This window comes from Pseudophryne corroboree, chromosome 6 (assembly GCF_028390025.1).
Source record: "Pseudophryne corroboree isolate aPseCor3 chromosome 6, aPseCor3.hap2, whole genome shotgun sequence".
NCBI classification, from domain to species: Eukaryota; Metazoa; Chordata; class Amphibia; order Anura; family Myobatrachidae; genus Pseudophryne; species Pseudophryne corroboree.
The window spans coordinates 515,709,777-515,728,622 of NC_086449.1; the positions used below are offsets into that span (position 1 = coordinate 515,709,777).

The following is an 18,846-nucleotide window of genomic DNA, read 5'->3' on the forward strand; positions in this document are numbered from 1 at the left end:
CTTTGCAGCTCCATTTCTTATCCCATCTGAGCTGTATGCAACAGCGCCATTGTGAGTACACAAAAGGTAATGACACTACATTAGTTTCTGAATTGATTTAGGCCCTATGTGACAAAACTTTGTTTGACTGTATGACTGAGTACGCACTATACAATGCTCACTTAAGTTAAGATGTTAAGGCAGGATAAACACTATATGATTTTGCCTAATGATGCTAATGACTAGACCAATCCCGACCGACCAAAACGATCCTGAAGATGGCCGATGCACAGCGTACATGCAATAATTGTTAGTTCCAAATTATCCTCAGCCGGTTATCCTCAGCCGGTTCTTTTAACGCGGTAGATCCAGGGACAGGTAAAACCACCTTTTTAGAAGGTCTGGAGACAGATGCGTCAACAATGGGTGGGTTTTCCCATTTTTTCCTATTTTCCTCAGAGAAGGGAAAAGCAACCAGAACCCTTTTTGGGATCTGGAATTTTTTCTCACAGTTTTCCCAGGATTTTTCAAATATAGCGTTTAATTCTTTAGACACAGGGAAGGTTAGCAAGGCTTTCTTATTGTCAGTGAAGTAAGCCTGCTCAGGTGTTGTGTCATTAATGTTTACCACATCTCTTATGGCTGCAATCATGAGCTGCACCCCCCTTAGCAAGGGGTGCCGCCCTCTTCAGCACATTCCCATCACCGTCTGCAGTATCAGAATCGGTATCCGTGTCATCTTGCATAATCTGGGCAAGTGCACGTTTCTGTGGGTATATGCTAGGGGATTTTGCAGGAATAGGAACAGAGCCTAACCAAACTGCCATAGACTTCTTCAACACCTGAGTTTCTGTCTCAATATGTGCTACCCTAATGGAGATCTGAGATCATTCCTTTGATAGAAGTTAACCACTCAGGCTCAACAATACAATCCTGTGTACATGGAATGGATCCCTCCTGAGAGGAAACCTCTTCTGCAGCATAAGACACAGAGTCCCTAGACATGGCTATGGGAGATATTAAACACACACACACACACACGGAAATGTCAGACACAGTTTCCCCCCAAGTGTGCCACAGACAGACACAGGGATTGGAGCCAACCCACACACAGCGCTTTCTGAGGTAGAACTAATAAAACTACCAGCACTGTGTACCTTAATAGACTACACAGACTGTACACAGCCTCCCCCCCCCCCCCCCCTTCTACAACCCCCTGTTACTGCACAGGATAGCTGGAGTTGCTAGGAGGGACAGCTCTCCCTGTGAGCGTCTGTGTACAGGAACTGCAGGCAGGAAAATGGCGCTGAACGCTGCTGGGTCCGCTGCTTCACGCTCTTCATTTTATTATACTGGCATGAGGATGTCTGCTGGCAGCAATCCGGGGACCCTGACAGGCTTGCTGGCCAGTGTAGGGTTTAGGCGCTGGCTCAGGGTGCCCCTCACAGCACCGCACTATGTACCGCTGAGCCCCTGAGCACAGTTAGTATTGCGCTCCCTACCCTGTTGATGCCATCTTCACACCGGCTCCCCGCTTGCCAGGGGGGCCGGTGACTCACTCGCCACTGGAGTCTTCTGGCTCTGTAAGGGGGTGGCGGCATGCTGCGGGAGTGAACGGTCGCCTGGAGCGGCTAACGATCAGCACCCATAGGAGCTCAGTGTCCTGTCAGCGGAGATAGTGGCTCAAAACCCCTCAGGGCGGACACTGCTCTCCCCCCCCCTTCCCTAAGTCCCACGAAGCAGGCAGGCTGTTGATAGCAGCCTCCCTGTGCCTAAACTAACTCTTAGAAAATAATAAAACTAAAGAAGCTCTGTCCTATTTATTGACCGGAAGATATTTATACCCACAACTATTGGAAGATCTGTCTGTGAGTCAGTTGTCATTCCATTCACTTTGTAAGATGGCACAATATTGTGACCAAATTTATCTAATCTTTTAAGCATGCTTAAAGATACAATCATGAGATGAGACTGATTTATCTGCGATAAATGGAGATTGTATGCATGCATGCACATTATACAATTCTCTGGCTGATCATAAAATTCTCAGAGGGATGCGGTCAGGATGCCGCCGGCCGGAATCCCGGCGGTCGAAATACCGACGCCGGAATCCCGACCGCCACAATCCCGACATATTCTCCCTCCGTGGGTGTCCACGACACCCATAGAGGGAGAATATAATAGTGTGCCGAGCGTAGCGAGGCACCGTGCCCGCAGCGTTGCGAGCGAAGCGAGCCCGCAAGGGGCTTGCGTTCCGCTCGCCACCCCTGTCGGGATTGTGTGGTCGGGATTCCGGCGTCGATATTTCGACTGCCGGGATTCCGGCAGGCGGCATTTAGTACTGATCCCTTCTCAGATGATCTGACAGATAACTGTATAATGTGTACCCAGCTTAAGGGAGGATGGGGGGAATTAAATTGATGGTGAACAAATTTGCCTGGCCAATTTGAACCCTTCACCCTCTATTGAATTCCCCCCGATATGTCTAGGAGCTTGCAGACACAAGTTGTGAATTTTATGTAATTTTGATGATACTTTCATTCTTTGTAACATTTTAGCTTTTTTTTCTGTTAAACAATCAGAAAGTAAGAGGTAGCTAGTATAGCTACAGTAAGAACTAATATCTGGTTGCTCCTTATTACGGTGAAATTGTACCAGTACTGTTTATGACAGCAATGTCAGTCTGCAGTAGCTTTGAATAACTGTTGCTACATACAGTACCATCGGGGAGTTAGCTTTCTGCCAGAAAGTGCGTACTTAAAAATTTTTTTAAAATGACAATTACACACTACGTAAGTAAAAGTAAATAATGGAATAGGGCCTAGGTACCCTATAACATTAATATGATGCATATGTTGTGTTAAGATACAATGGAAAGGTAAGTGACTGTAGACAGTGTATGGAAATGTATGGGCCTAGTTAAATACTAAATATACCAGAACTATAGCCAGAGTTCCCTATTAGATACGCAGTAGTACTGAAGAATTATATAGCTCCAGCAGGCACCAGTTCTCCATTTTATGACTGAAAATTATTTGGAAGTACAGTATATAAGTGTGTATTTATATAAAATTAGCATGGGGCTCTACTGAAGTCCCATTTATAGAGAGGAAAGTCTTTATTAAAAGCAATTAGTTTGAGTAACGCTGTCATAAAACTTGCTCTTCATTGTTCTTGACACAATCAAATGTGAACAACCGTTTTTCATTATAACTTTACTGTCTATTTTAATAAACATGACCAAGCACTGAAATTTTTAATATCCTGCTGCTTAAGTATTTCCAAGAAGCCTTCAAGTTTATGTTTTAAAATGTACATTTGCAATATTGTGCCCCTGCTTACAAAAAACCAATAGACTCTGCACTTTTTCATTTATTTCCCCTACAAAGCAATAGTTTTTGTTTTTACAGAAGTGTTTCACGTTTGCCAGCTTAATATGTTAGCGCTGACAGTTTCTGAAATGTTCTATACGGTTCCCCAAGGGTGTATCTACCCATTGGCCAGGATGGCACTCACCAGGGGCTCCAGCAAAGGAGGGGCGCTGCCTGGTGGTGCCACCCATGGCCAGGGGGTACATTTTTAGAGGCAGTACCTGTGTGTGCCTCCCCCCCGCAGTGACGCCCGGCAACATGCAGGGCTGGCAGCAGTCACAGTTCCTGGCGGCGGTGTCCGGTGTCCGCACTAAAATCAAGAAACGCTACATAAACTATAGCTCCCAGCAGCCCTTGAGAGCTCGGGAGCTCCTGGCAGCAAGGGCTGCTGGGAGCTGTAGTTTATGTAGATTTGCTTGTTTTTAGTGCGGTGCAGTGCCGGACAACTGTGGCTGCTACCAGCTCTACATATTGCCGGGCGACCCTGCGAGTGAGGCACTGCCTGGGGAAGGCCATCTGATTTGCCCCCCGCTGTCCGCACTGCACCACACACCTCAAGCCTCCCGTTCCCCGTGTGGTACTGTCCACCTCCCACATGGCGCTGTCCCGCTAGTGACTATTTCCTGGTGAGTAACAAACAAACAGACAGACACACACACTCAGACACACACACACACACACACACACACACACACACACACACACACACACACACACACTCTCTATCTTTCCTAAAAGGCTCTTCCTGGCACAATGTGTATAAGGGGTTACCTGGTGCAATGTGTATAAGGGGCTACGTGGCGCAGTGTGTATAAGGGGCTGCCTGGCACTGTGTGTATAAGGGGCTACCTGGTGCAGTGTGTATAATGGGCTACCTGGCGCAGTGTGTATAAGGGGCTACCTGGCACCGTGTGTATAAGTGGCTACCTGGCACCGTGTGTATAAGTGGCTACCTGGCCCCGTGTGTATAAGTGGCTACCTGGCGCAGTGTGTATAATGGGCTACCTGGCGCAGTGTGTATAAGGGGCTACCTGGCACAGTCTGTATAAGGGGCTCTACCTGTCGCAATGTGTATAAGGGGCTACCTGGCGCATTGTGTATAAGGGGCTCTACCTGGCGCAGTGTGTATAAGGGTCTCTACCTGGTGCAGTGTGTATAAGGAGCTCTACCTGGCGCAGTGTGTACAAGGTTCTCTACCTGGCGCAGTGTGTATAAGGGGCTCTACTCAGCGCAAAGAGTATAAGGGGTCTGCTGTACTGTGGTGTAATGCGTGTAATAGACTCTAACATGGCATAATGTATATAAGGGTTACTACTGTGTAGATAAATGTTAATAAGGGGCTCTAGCATGTGGCATAATGTATATAAGACATACTACTGTGTAGCATAACGTGAATAATAGACATTACTGTGTGGTGCAATGCGAGTAAGGGGCACTACTGTGTAGTGTAAATTGAATTGGGGGTACTATTGGGTGACCGTGCCCCTTTTTAGCACATGTGCCTTCTCTATTTCAAGTGTGTGTGGGGTGGGGGGGGGGGAGAGGCATCAGTCCTTTACTTTGCCAGGGGTGCTCGGACACCTAGATACACCCCTGCGGTTCCCCCCAGAAATATAAGAATAAGGATCCAACCTTGTAAGATATATAAAGAAATACTTACAGCTCTTCGAGGTAGTGCAGGTTGTGTAAGGTGCCAGGGGGCAGTCTGGTTATGTTGTTCATACTGAGATCACTGTAGGAAAAAAAGAAATATTGTAATTAATCCATTTCAAACTTTTCAAAAGTTCAAACTGATATATATATTTAGTTGTAGGCAGTGATACTGCAATAGGTGTTGTAGTAATGGCAGCTGGTTCAGGGTCCCGATAGATATAGACGGGTGGCACTCTATATACCGGCTGTTGGGATCCCGGCGCACAGCATACCGGCGCCGGGATCCCGACCATCAGGGTACCGACAACTATTTTCCCTCTTGGGGTGTCCACGACACCCTTGGAGGGAGAATAAATAGCATGGCACACGTAGCGTGCTACCGTGCCCGCAGTGTGGCGAGCGCAGAGAGCCGGCAAGGGGCTCTTTTGTGCTCGCCCGGCTACCGGCATTCCGGCAGTCAGGATCCCGGCGCCATTATGCTGGGCGCCAGGTCCCTGACAGCTGACCAATTGTAGTACACCCGATATAGACAGCATTCTCGGAGGCTTGGCCGCAGTTTTAGCATTGCTGCATCTCGCTCATTAAGTGTTTTCATTCACATGTTATTACGTTATTAACTGGTTGTTAGCAGGAAAACATTAATGAAAAGTGGGAATATAATGGCTGGTATCTAAGTGAAGATTTTGATGTGGCAGAGTGGACCTATGTATTAACATTTCTTATTTAATAATAATTTTAATAAATAAATCACAAATTAGACTGTATTTTTGCTGTTTGTTCCATTAATACGAGTACATGTTTTTATAAGGAGAAGAAATAGAGGCAGATTTAGCAGGCATCTACAGTATCTTAGGTGTATATTTACTATATATTTACGTTGGTTACAAATCGATGGCAATCGATCTAAATCGATGTTATGTTTACTGTTAGTAAACGTGTGTATTTAGCCACTAGCCACTGAAACACATACATCAATTAAGATCAATTTGAAGCCTAAAAAAAAAAAAAAAATCGACCTGTAGTAAATATACCCCTTCGTTTAATAAAACCAGAGACCAGCCACTCTGACTTTGGGAAGAGAATGTAATGGTATTTTTTTTACCACGGTTATTTCTACACACTTACCATACAGACGACTGGACAAATCCCTACTTACTTATCTTACACCACCAAGATACTTGATATTTATCGTTTTCAAGCAACACATTTAAAGTAGTTATACCAGCAGCAAGATAATTGTTCATCATGGGCAGATATACAGATGTAGTGAGTTGGTGTGACGCAGCACAAGTACAGTACCAGTCAAAAGTTTGGACACACCTTCTCATTCAATGGTTTTTATTTATTTTAATTATTTTCTACATTGTAGATTAATACTGATGACATCAGAACTATGAAAGAACACATATGCAATTATGTTGTAAACAAAAAAGTGTTAAGCAAATAAAATATGTTTTATAGTTTAGATTCCTCAAAGTAGCCCCCTTTTGCTTTGATGACAGCTTTGCACACTCTTGGCATTCTCTCTATCAGCTTCATGAAGTAGTCTCCTGGAATGGTTTTCCAACAGTCTTGAAGGAGTTCCCAGAGGTGCTGAGCACTTGTTGGCTGCTTTTCCTTCACTCTGTGGTTCAATCTCAATTGGGTTTAGGTCGGGTGATTGTGGAGGCCAGGTCATCTGACGCAACACTCCATCACTTTCCTTTTTGGTCAAGTAGCCCTTACATAGCCTGGAGGTGTGTTTGGGGTCACTGTCTTGCTGAAAAACAAATGATGGTAAGCGCAAACCAGATGGGATGGCATGGTGCTGCTGAATGCTGTGGTAGCTATGCTGGTTGAGTGTGCCTTGAATTTTGAATAAATCACCAACAGTGTCACCAGCAAAGCACCCCCACACCATCACACATCCTCCTCTATGCTTCATAGTGGGAACCACACATGCAGAAACCATCCGCTCACCTGCTCTGTGTCTCACAAAGAGACGGCGGTTGGAACCAAAAATCTCAAATTCGAAGATTTCCCCTGGTCTAATGTCCATTCCTTGTGATTCTTGGCCCAAACAGTTCTCTTCCTCAGTAGAGGCTTCTTCGCAGCAATTCAACCATTAAGTCCTGATTCACGCAGTCTCCTCTGAACAGTTGATGTTGAGATTTGTCTGCTACTTGAACTCTAATCTGAGGTGCTGTTAAGTAGCGGTTTCTGAGGCTGGTAACTCTAATGAATTTATCCTCGGCAGTAGAGGTTACTGTTGGGCTTCCTTTCCTGGGGCGGTCCTCATGAGAGCCAGTTTCATCATAGCGTTTGATGGTTTTTGCAACTGCACTTGAGGATACATTCAAAGTTTTTCAAATTTTCCATATTGACTGACCTTCATGTCTTAAAGTAATGATGGACAGTCGTTTCTCTTTGCTGAGTTGACTGGCTCGTGCCATAATATGGATTACAACAGTAGTCAAATAGGCAAATAGGGTGTCTACTGTGTACTAACCCTACCTCTGCGCAACACAACTGATGGCCTCAAACACATTAAGAAGGCAAGTAATTCCACAGATTGACTCTTGACAAGGCACACCTGGTAATTCAAAACCATTCCAGGAGACTACCTCATGAAGCTGACTGAGAGAATGCCAAGAGAGTGCAAAGCTGTCATCAAAGCAAAAGGGGGCTACTTTGAGGAATCTAAAATATAAAACATATTTTGATTTGTTTAACACTTTTTTGTTTACAACATAATTCCATATGTGTTCTTTCATAGGCCCTCATTCCGAGTTGATCGGTCGCAAGGCGATTTTAGCAGAGTTACACACGCTAAGCCGCCGCCTACTGGGAGTGAATCTTAGCTTCTTAAAATTGCGAACGATGTATTCGCAATATTGCGATTACAAACTTCTTAGCAGTTTCAGAGTAGCTCCACACTTACTCGGCATCTGCGATCAGTTCAGTGCTTGTCGTTCCTGGTTTGACGTCACAAACACACCCAGCGTTCGCCCAGACACTCCCCCGTTTCTCCAGCCACTCCTGCGTTTTTTCCGGAAACGGTAGCGTTTTCATCCACACGCCCCTAAAACGCCGTGTTTCCGCCCAGTAACACCCATTTCCTGTCAATCACACTACGATCGCCGGAGCGATGAAAAAGCCGTGAGTAAAAATACTATCTTCATTGTAAAATTACTTGGCGCAGTCGCAGTGCGAATATTGCGCATGCGTACTAAGCGGATTTTCACTGCGATGCGATGAAAAATACCGAACGAACGACTCGGAATGAGGGCCATAGTTTTGATGTCTTCAGTATTAATCTATTATGTAGAAAATAATTAAAATAAAATAAAAACCATTGAATGAGAAGGTGTGTCCAAACTTTTGATTGGTACTGTAAGTGTAACTTCATGTTATATGAGTTCTGTTCCAGTGCAGTTAGTGATGAGTAAATGGACAAAAAAACATTTTTCATCTGTATTTCAACATATGCTCCAAATGGGTTCGGATGTTGTCAGTATACCGACATCGGCATCCCGAGCGGTGGAATGTCGGCAGGGGGGCCAGCGCAACTAATTCCCTTGCGGGCTCGGTGCTGAACTAAGCTCGCCACAGGTTCTAATCTCCCTCTATGGGCGTCGTGGACACTCATAGAGGGGGAATCACCTACCTCGCTGGTATACTGGCGGCGGTATGGTGCCCCCGTCGGGATCTGGGCGTCGGTATAGTGACAGTCGGGATCCCAACGAGCGGTATGCTAACCGCATACCCTCCAAATGACCTTCTTACTCTTATACACTTATAGCAGATAAAGTTTTATTGAGTCTCCGTATACATACTAATGTGCACAAGTGTACGTGCTACAATACTTGTCCTAGTTTTGTTCCCTTTGGTCAGTCTGCATAATAAATTCACTGTTAAAATGATATAGGAACAAAGCACCTTGGTCATGCAAGACTAAGGAGAGATGTACTAAGCCAGAGGGGTCACTTACTGTAGTGACACATGGTGCGGCGACACGTGAATGTGTGGGGCTTCATGAGAAGGGGTGGGGCTTTGCAAGAGGGGGTGGAGCTTCACGTCCAGATCCCCTTTTTCATCACTTCAGGGTTTCAGGAGATGCGAGCTGCCCCCGGGAGTGCAAATGTATGGGTCTAGTTAAATACTAAATATACAGATAGAGCCGCCCTTATCTACAGCGGCCCCATCGCAAACGTGCACTCCCGATGTGACTAGGCGATCCGTTCGTCTAGTCACGCCGGGAGTGCACAGAGACGCTTCCCATTCTGAGCGTCTCTGTCTGGGCGCGTGCCCGCCCAGATGGAGACGCTATTCATTCAAGTGAATGGGGCACATCTCCATCACGGGCGCGTGCCTGACCAAAGTCTCGCATCTCAATCACGGGAATGCGCGCCTGACCAGACGGAGATGCTTACAGCGTCCAGGCACGCCCGGGCAGGCGCGCCTAGTCACAGATGGAGCCACGACTAGTGTGGCTCCATCTGTACCAGAACTATAGCCAGAGTTCCCTATTAGATACACAGTAGTACTAAAGAATTATATAGTTCCAGCAGGCACCAGTTCTCCATTTTATGACTGACCCTCGGCGGATGACACCCGGGTGGCCCCCGCGCACCTGGCTTTTGACGCCACTGTACTAAACAATGAAAAGCGTGGAGAAGTGAGCCAGTGGAGAAGTTGCTCATGGCAACCACTCAGCTGCTCTGTATAATTTTATAGTATGAAAATTATAAATGTTACTATAATGCTGATTGGTTGCCATGGGCAACTTCTTCACTGGCTCACTTCTCCACTCTTTTCACTGCTTAGTACATCTCCCTCTAAGGTCTGTGTACTAAGCCGTGGAGAGAGATAAAGTGGACAGAGAAAAAGTACCAACCAACCAGCTCCTAACTGTCATTTTTCAAACAAAGCCTCTGACATGACAGTAAGAAGCTGATTGGCAGGTTCTTTATCTCCGTGGACTTTATCTCTCTCCAGTAAATAGACCCCTTTTGTAATTTCCGCACTTGTACTGCAGTGTTCCTATTGTAGGATATTGCAATTTTTTTGAAAGCTGCATTATCCCCTAACAGTCCCCACCAAGGGACCCTGCAGTTGTTTATCCCTGGGCTCTTCCAATTCTTCTCACAGCCCCAGCCTAAAATTTGGGTAATGGAGTGGGAGCTGAGGAGGAGGTTTATTCACAAGTCATGTGATTGGTCCTCCTGCTTACATCAATTATCTGCCGTCATAAATTGTCTGTGAAAAAAAAGAAATTCATAGAGCAACTAATGAAGCTCAGGCTAGGGGAGGGGGAGGTTAGTAAAATGTAAAATGTTCAGTGTCGGACTGAGGCAGGAAGGGACCACTGAGGGCATTCAGTGGTAAGGGCCAATGCTTAAGGGTCCAGGTGGCCAGCCCCCATAGAGGCTTGGTCAACTATTAGAGACATAATGGGGTCTATGTACAAAGCTCCTAACTGTCATTTTTCAAACACAGGGGCAGATGCATTAATCTGGAGACGGCATAAGGAAGTAATAAACCAGTGATAAGTGCAAGGCGGTAAACACACCAGCCAATCAGCTCCTAACTGCCAATTTACATATTGGAGCTAATTGGCTGGTGTGTTTATCACCTTGCACTTATCACTGGTTTATCACTTCCTTATGCCTTCTCCAGGTTAATACATCCGCCCCACTGGCTGTGACAGTTAGAAGCTGATTGGCTGGTACTTTATCTCAGTCTACTTTATCTCTCTCCAGAGCTTAGTACATAGACCCCTATGTAACTGACCCTCTACTTACTAAAATGTTTCTCAAAGTTGGTCCTCACATTTTCCAGGTCACTTAGCAGTTGCACAGGTGTAGTCATTACCCACAGGTGGAGCTAACTTGAGATTCTGTGAGACATGAAAAATATGAAATGTTGAGAACCTATGCTCTAATAGAGTAACAATGAATAAATAAGATTTTACTTACCGGTAAATCTATTTCTCGTAGTCCGTAGTGGATGCTGGGGACTCCGTAAGGACCATGGGGAATAGACGGGCTCCGCAGGAGACAGGGCACTTCAAGAAAGAATTTGGATACTGGTGTGCTCTGGCTCCTCCCTCTATGTCCCTCCTCCAGACCTCAGTTAGAGAAACTGTGCCCGGAAGAGCTGACAGTACAAGGAAAGGATTTTGGAATCCAGGGCAAGACTCATACCAGTCACACCAATCACACCGTATAACTTGTGATAAACTTACCCAGTTAACAGTATGAACAACAATGGAGCATCAGATCAACCCTGATGCAACCAAACATAACCCTTATGTAAGCAATAACTATATACAAGTATTGCAGAAGAAGTCCGCACTAGGGACGGGCGCCCAGCATCCACTACGGACTACGAGAAATAGATTTACCGGTAAGTAAAATCTTATTTTCTCTAACGTCCTAGTGGATGCTGGGGACTCCGTAAGGACCATGGGGATTATACCAAAGCTCCCAAACGGGCGGGAGAGTGCGGATGACTCTGCAGCACCGGATGAGCAAACACAAGGTCCTCCTCAGCCAGGGTATCAAACTTGTAGAACTTTGCAAAAGTGTTTGAACCCGACCAAGTAGCCGCTCGGCAAAGCTGTAATGCCGAGACCCCTCGGGCAGCCGCCCAAGAAGAGGCCACCTTCCTTGTGGAGTGGGCTTTTACTGATTTTGGAAACGGCAATCCAGCAGTAGAATGAGCCTGCTGAATCGTGTTACAAATCCAGCGAGCAATAGCTTGCTTTGAAGCAGGAGCACCCAGCTTGTTGGGTGCATACAGGATAAACAACAACTCAGTCTTCCTGACTCTAGCCGTTCTGGCTACATAAACCTTCAAAGCCCTGACCACATCTAGTAACTCGGAATCCTCCAAGTCACGAGTAGCCACAGGCACCACAATAGGTTGGTTCATATGAAAAGATGACACCACTTTTGGCAGAAATTGTGGACGGGTCCACAATTCTGCCCTGTCCATATGGAAAACCAGATAGGGGCTTTTATGTGACAAAGCCGCTAATTCTGACACACGCCTAGCTGAAGCCAAGGCTAATAGCATGACCACCTTCCAGGTGAGAAATTTTAACTCCACGGTTTTGAGAGGCTCAAACCAGTGTGACTTCAGGAAACTCAACACCACGTTAAGATCCCAAGGTGCCACTGGAGGCACAAAAGGAGGCTGAATATGCAGCACTCCCTTTACAAACGTCTGTACTTCAGGAAGAGAAGCCAGTTCTATTTGAAAGAAAATGGATAGGGCCGAAATCTGGACCTTAATGGAACCCAATTTTAGGCCCAAAGTCACTCCTGACTGTAGGATGTGAAGGAAACGGCCCAGCTGGAATTCCTCCGTAGGGGCATTCCTGGCCTCACACCAAGCAACATATTTTCGCCATATACGGTGATAATGTTTAGCCGTCACGTCTTTCCTAGCCTTTATCAGCGTAGGAATGACCTCATCCGGAATGCCTTTTTCTGCTAGGATCCGGCGTTCAACCGCCATGCCGTCAAACGCAGCCGCGGTAAGTCTTGGAACAGACAGGGTCCCTGTTGCAACAGGTCCTGTCTTAGAGGCAGAGGCCATGGGTCCTCTGTGAGCATTTCTTGCAACTCTCACTCCTCTTCTTCTTATGATTCTCAGCACCTTGGGTATGAGAGGAAGAGGAGGAAATACATAAACCGACTGGAACACCCACGGTGTCACTAGTGCGTCTACAGCTATCGCCTGAGGGTCTCTTGACCTGGCGCAATACCTCTGTAGCTTTTTGTTGAGGCGGGATGCCATCATGTCCACCTGTGGCAGTTCCCACCGACTTACAATCTGCGCGAAGACTTCTTGATGAAGTCCCCACTCTCCCGGGTGGAGGTCGTGCCTGCTGAGGAAGTCTGCTTCCCAGTTGTCCACTCCCGGAATGAACACTGCTGACAGTGCTCTTTCGTGATTCTCCGCCCAGCGAAGAATTCTGGTGGCTTCCGCCATCGCCACCCTGCTCCTTGTGCCGCCTTGGCGGTTTACATGAGCCACTGCGGTGATGTTGTCTGACTGAATCAGCACCGATTGGTCGCGAAGCAGGGTCTCCGCTTGACTTAGGGCGTTGTATATGGCCCTTAGTTCCAGGATATTGATGAGAAGGCAAGTCTCCTGACTTGACCACAGACCTTGGAAATTTCTTCCCTGTGTGACTGCCCCCCACCCTCGGAGGCTTGCATCCGTGGTCACCAGGACCCAGTCCTGAATGCCGAATCTGCGGCCCTCGAGAAGGTGAGCACTCTGCAGCCACCACAGGAGAGACACCCTGGCACTGGGGGATAGGGTGATCAGCCGATGCATCTGTAGATGTGATCCGGACCACTTGTCCAACAGATCCCACTGAAAGGTCCTCGCATGGAACCTGCCGAAGGGAATGGCCTCGTATGATGCCACCATCTTTCCCAGGACTCGCGTGCAGTGATGCACCGACACCTGTTTTGGTTTTAAGAGGTCTCTGACCAGTGTCATGAGTTCCTGCGCCTTCTCCGTCGGGAGAAAAACCTTCTTCTGGTTTGTGTCCAGAATCATGCCCAGGAAGGGCAGACGCGTCGTAGGAATCAGCTGCGGCTTTGGAATATTTAGAATCCAGCCGTGCTGTTGTAACACTTCCCGAGAGTGTGCTACGCTGATCAGCAACTGCTCTCTGGACCTCGCCTTTATGAGGAGATCGTCCAAGTATGGGATAATTGTGACCCCCTGCTTTCACAGGAGCACCATCATTTCCGCCATTACCTTGGTAAATATTCTTGGTGCCGTGGAGAGACCAAACGGCAACGTCTGGAATTGGTAATGACAATCCTGTACCACAAATCTGAGGTACGCCTGATGAAGTGGATAAATGGGGACATGAAGGTATGCATCCTTTATGTCCAGAGACACCATAAAATCCCCCCCTTCCAGGCTTGCGATGACCGCTCTGAGCGATTCCATCTTGAACTTGAACCTTTTCAGGTATATGTTCAGGGATTTTAAATTCAATATGGGTCTGACCGAACCGTCCGGTTTCGGTACCACAAACATGGTCGAATAGTAACCCTTCCCTTGTTGAAGGAGGGGAACCTTGACCACCACCTGCTGAAGATACAATTTGTGAATTACAGCTAACACTATTTCCCTCTCTAAGGGGGAAGCTGGCAGGGCCGATTTGAGGTAACGGTGAGGGGGCATCTCTTCGAATTCCAGCTTGTATCCCTGAGACACAATCTCTATAGCCCAGGGATCCACCTGGGAGTGAACCCACTTGTGGCTGAAATTTCGGAGACGCTCCCCCACCGGGCCTAGCTCCGCCTGTGGAGCCCCAGCGTCATGCGGTGGATTTAGTGGAAGCCGGGGAGGACTTCTGTTCCTGGAACTAGCTGTAGTGTGCAGCTTCTTTCCTCTACCCCTGCCTCTGGCAAGAAAGGACGCACCTCGGACCTTCTTGCCCTTTTGTGATCGAAAGGACTGCATTTGGTAATACGGTGCTTTCTTAGGCTGTGAGGGAACATATGGCAAAAAATTTGACTTTCCAGCCATAGCTGTGGAGACCAGGTCCGAGAGACCCTCCCCAAACAACTCCTCACCCTTGTAAGGTAAAACCTCCCTGTGCCTTTTTGAGTCGGCATCGCCTGTCCACTGCCGAGTCCACAGGACCCTCTGGCAGAAATCGACATTGCATTTATTCTAGAGCCCAGTAGGCTAATGTCTCTTTGAGCATCTCTCATATATAGGACAGCGTCTTTTATATGCCCCAGGGTCAGTAATATAGTATCCTTGTCCAAGGTATCAAGTTCCTCAGATAAGGTATCTGTCCATGCTGCTACAGCACTACACATCCAGGCCGACGCAATCGCCGGCCTTAGTAAGGTACCTGAATGTGTATAAATAGACTTCAGGATACCCTCCTGCTTTCTATCTGCAGCATCTTTCAGGATGGCCGTATCCTGTGATGGCAGGGCTACCTTCTTGGATAAGCGTGTTAAAGCTTTGTCTACCCTAGGGGAGGATTCCCAGCGTAACCTGTCCGTTGGTGGGAAAGGATACGCCATAAGCATCCGTTTGGAAACCTGCATTTTTTTATCAGGAGATTCCCAAGCTTTTTCACATAACTCATTTAGCTCATGTGAAGGGGAAAGGTCACCTCTTGCCTTTTTCCCCATACATATAAACCCTCTTGTCAGGGACTGGGGTTTCCTCTGTGATGTGCAACACATCCTTCATTGCTATAATCATATAACGGATGGCTTTAGCCAATTTAGGCTGTAACTTTGCATCATCGCCATCGACACTGGAGTCAGAATCCGTGTCGATATCTGTATCAACAATTTGGGATAGTGGGCGCTTCTGAGACCCTGACGGCCTCTGCGACATAGGATCAGGCATGGGCTGAGGCCCCGGCTGTCCTAAGGCTTCAGCTTTATCCAACCTTTTATGCAAGGAGTTAACATTATCATTTAAAACCTTCCACATATCCATCCAATCGGGTGTCGGCGCCGTCGGCGGCGACCCCACATTCATTTGTTCCCGCTCTGCTTCCACATAGCCTTCCTCATCAAACATGCCGACACACGTCGTACCGACACACCACACACACACAGGGAATGCCCTCTTTGAAGACAGTTCCCCCACAAGGCCCTTTGGAGAGACAGAGAGAGAGTATGCCAGCACACACCCCAGCGCTATATGTCCCAGGAATCACACAGTAACTTAGTGTTAACCCAGTAGCTGCTGTATATACTGTTTTTGTGCCTAATTTATGTGCCCCCCCTCTCTTTTTACCCTCTTCTACCGTGTTTCTGCAGGGGAGAGCCTGGGGAGCTTCCTCTCAGCGGAGCTGTGGAGAGAAAATGGCGCTGGTGAGTGCTGAGGAAGAAGCCCCGCCCCCTCAGCGGCGGGCTTCTGTCCCGCATTTCAGTGTAAAAATATGGCGGGGGCCCATGCACATATACAGTGCCCAACTGTATATATGCCCACTTTTGCCAAGAGGTCTCTAATTGCTGCCCAGGGCGCCCCCCCCCCTCCCCCCTGCACCCTACAGTGACCGGAGTATGTGGGTGTAGTGTGGGAGCAATGGCGCACAGCTGCAGTGCTGTGCGCTACCTCAGTATGAAGACTGGAGTCTTCTGCCGCCGATTTCGAAGTCTTCTTGCTTCTGTCACCGGCTTCTGTCTTCCGGCTCTGCGAGGGGGACGGCGGCGCGGCTCCTGGATCGGCCGACCAAGGGTGAGATCCTGTGTACGATCCCTCTGGAGCTAATGGTGTCCAGTAGCCTAAGAAGCAGGACCTATCTTCAGTGAGTAGGGCTGCTTCTCTCCCCTCAGTCCCACGTAGCAGAGAGTCTGTTGCCAGCAGATCTCTCTGAAAATAAAAAAACCTAACAAAATACTTTCTTTTATAGCAAGCTCAGGAGAGCTCACTAAGTAGCACCCAGCTCGTCCGGGCACAGATTCAAACTGAGGTCTGGAGGAAGGACATAGAGGGAGGAGCCAGAGCACACCAGTATCCAAATTCTTTCTTGAAGTGCCCTGTCTCCTGTGGAGCCCGTCTATTCCCCATGGTCCTTACGGAGTCCCCAGCATCCACTAGGACGTTAGAGAAATTCAAGTGTACTGTTTGGATTGGAACCTGAAATTAGAAGAATGCAATAGTGGCCAGCCACTGGGGTTTTCACATGTACCCCTGTGGGCCAGTCCAACCCTGAACCTGTTGGTGGTAGTGTAGCTTTAAACGCTCTGCTAAGTTTGGAGTCCTATTTAGTATTTTATTTTTCCATGCAATTATCCAAAATTTAAGAGAAAACTAATCTGTGAGCAGAAACAATTTAATCAATGTACAGGTATTTGGCAAAGCATGATGTTCTCCTACATTCAGTGGACGCAGATGAGGTTTTTTGTGAGCTGATATTCATTAGAACGCTGCCTATCATTTTGCAAATAATAAATAATTATTTTGAATACAGATGCACCAATTCAATATCATGTATTACTGCCACTACACAACTATTGCATTTCTACTACTTTTCACAATTTAGGGGTCTACTCCACAGACAGGACCATTGTTCAAGCTGGCAGTAATGTTGGTAGGTAAATCCTGCTTATCTGCCACTTGTGCGTGCGACAAAGCAAATGCAAAGGTAGTGGCTGGAAGAGGACAAGTACTTAACATAAGCTTTGTGTCACTCCCCCCCCCCCCCCCCCCCTCCGCTCCCAAAGAGACGTGAACTGCTTTTAGGTCACATCAGTAGTGCAGCGACACCCTTGTTGCATGAGTCAATCACCACTAAGGCAGATTTCTACAACACAATGATCAATCAAATTATAGCTACAATTTATCTACTATACTCTATAATATGAAAGCTAGAATCTGAATGGTTGCAATTAACAACTTATCCACCTGTCCTCTATAGAAGATTTGATACACCTCCCCAATGTCTTGATTTTAAAAAGTCCAAGGTTGGGAGCTACAGTATACAAATATAATAGCATGGGGACTACTCCTCTTCCTCCCTGCCAATCAGTTACAGTAGTACCATAGATGGAATGCACTTATTAGTGTCTCCTTTTCAGGAGATGTATGCTTGCTTTCTGAACAGTTACATGCCGTACGTATTTTGCGAAAAAATTATTATATCCAGATTCATATTAATATAGTGTTCAGATTATGCAATTTACGTGCTTTTCCTGTGTCTGATGTCTTTCCCAGATACCACAGAATATCTAACATATGGAGAATTAGTATTTGGAGCTGATAAGAAACACTGACGTCAAGGTTACAGCTTATGACAATGATGGGTGTTCAACAGCAATATTTTATGGGTCATTAAAAAAATACAAATAACTTTAAGTGAAAAAGAAAAGTGAAAAAAGGGCCTAATTCATGTTTCTATGCAGATGCAATTGCAATGTTCTAGGCTACAGAACTGCTAATGTTAGCAAGTTAAGATGCCACACAGAAAAGAAGACAGATGCCCACCGGAGCCATCGCAACTGCATCACAGCCTATACGCAAAAACAAGGAATATTGGGTCTAAGGGTTGGCCTATGACAGACTAGACACGGAAGTGGCACCTTAACGCATGCGCATTGCAATCGCGACACATGCACAGTCTGAAGATAATTGCTCACTTGTGTGAACATCGGCCACAGCGTGCAAACATGAATTAGGCCCAAAGTGTATTAAACAAAGATCCAACTGTTGCGCTCTAACTTCACAGCAGTTTCCAAGGCTCTGTTCTGTCTGAATGTTACCCTTGGTGTACCATGTTTCATTTATTTACCCTTCCTGCCTCAGCATTACTGCTTTCCGAAAAAAAGGACCATTATACAGCTCTGCTGAACACACAACTCTACTGTATTGCATTATTGTTGTTAAAAGCTTGCAGCCTATAGACATGAAGGGGCAGATGTAGGGTTGAATGCAGCTTTACAGAGGTATGCACCTGGGTCATGGGTAAGCCCCATTCATAATGCAGTCACTTCCCCAATGAGATGTGGTCTTGCCCTCTGTCCTGATTGATTCATAGTTCTAAAGTGTAGGTTGGCATATTATGGGACAAGCATTCGGTTCATTTTACTTTCTGCTATTTTTAGCATTCTTCACTTTGTGGCAATTTCAATAGTGCTAGGCTGATATCCATGGTATACTGCAGTGGTTCCCAAACTGTGGGGTAGATGTATGATACAGGTACATATCGTGCTGGTATGGCTCTTCAAGCATCACCTCTTTACAGAGGTGAAGTGGGAAGCACTAGATTAACATCTCGGCTGTCTGGGAGGGGAAGTGAAAACTCCCCCTTCCGGCGATGCCTATCAGTGCCCACAGTGCATCTGCCTAG

General features: G+C 46.7%; 1 protein-coding gene across 1 annotated transcript in view; it reads right to left on the minus strand.

The window, feature by feature from the left end:
* Positions 1-18,846, minus strand: part of LGR5 (leucine rich repeat containing G protein-coupled receptor 5) — a 314,155-nt gene that overhangs the window by 160,369 nt on the left and 134,940 nt on the right. Inside the window, exon 2 of the mRNA XM_063927462.1 lies at positions 5,011-5,082. Within this exon, the coding sequence (XP_063783532.1) occupies positions 5,011-5,082 (72 nt within the window). The remainder of the gene's footprint in view (positions 1-5,010; positions 5,083-18,846) is intronic.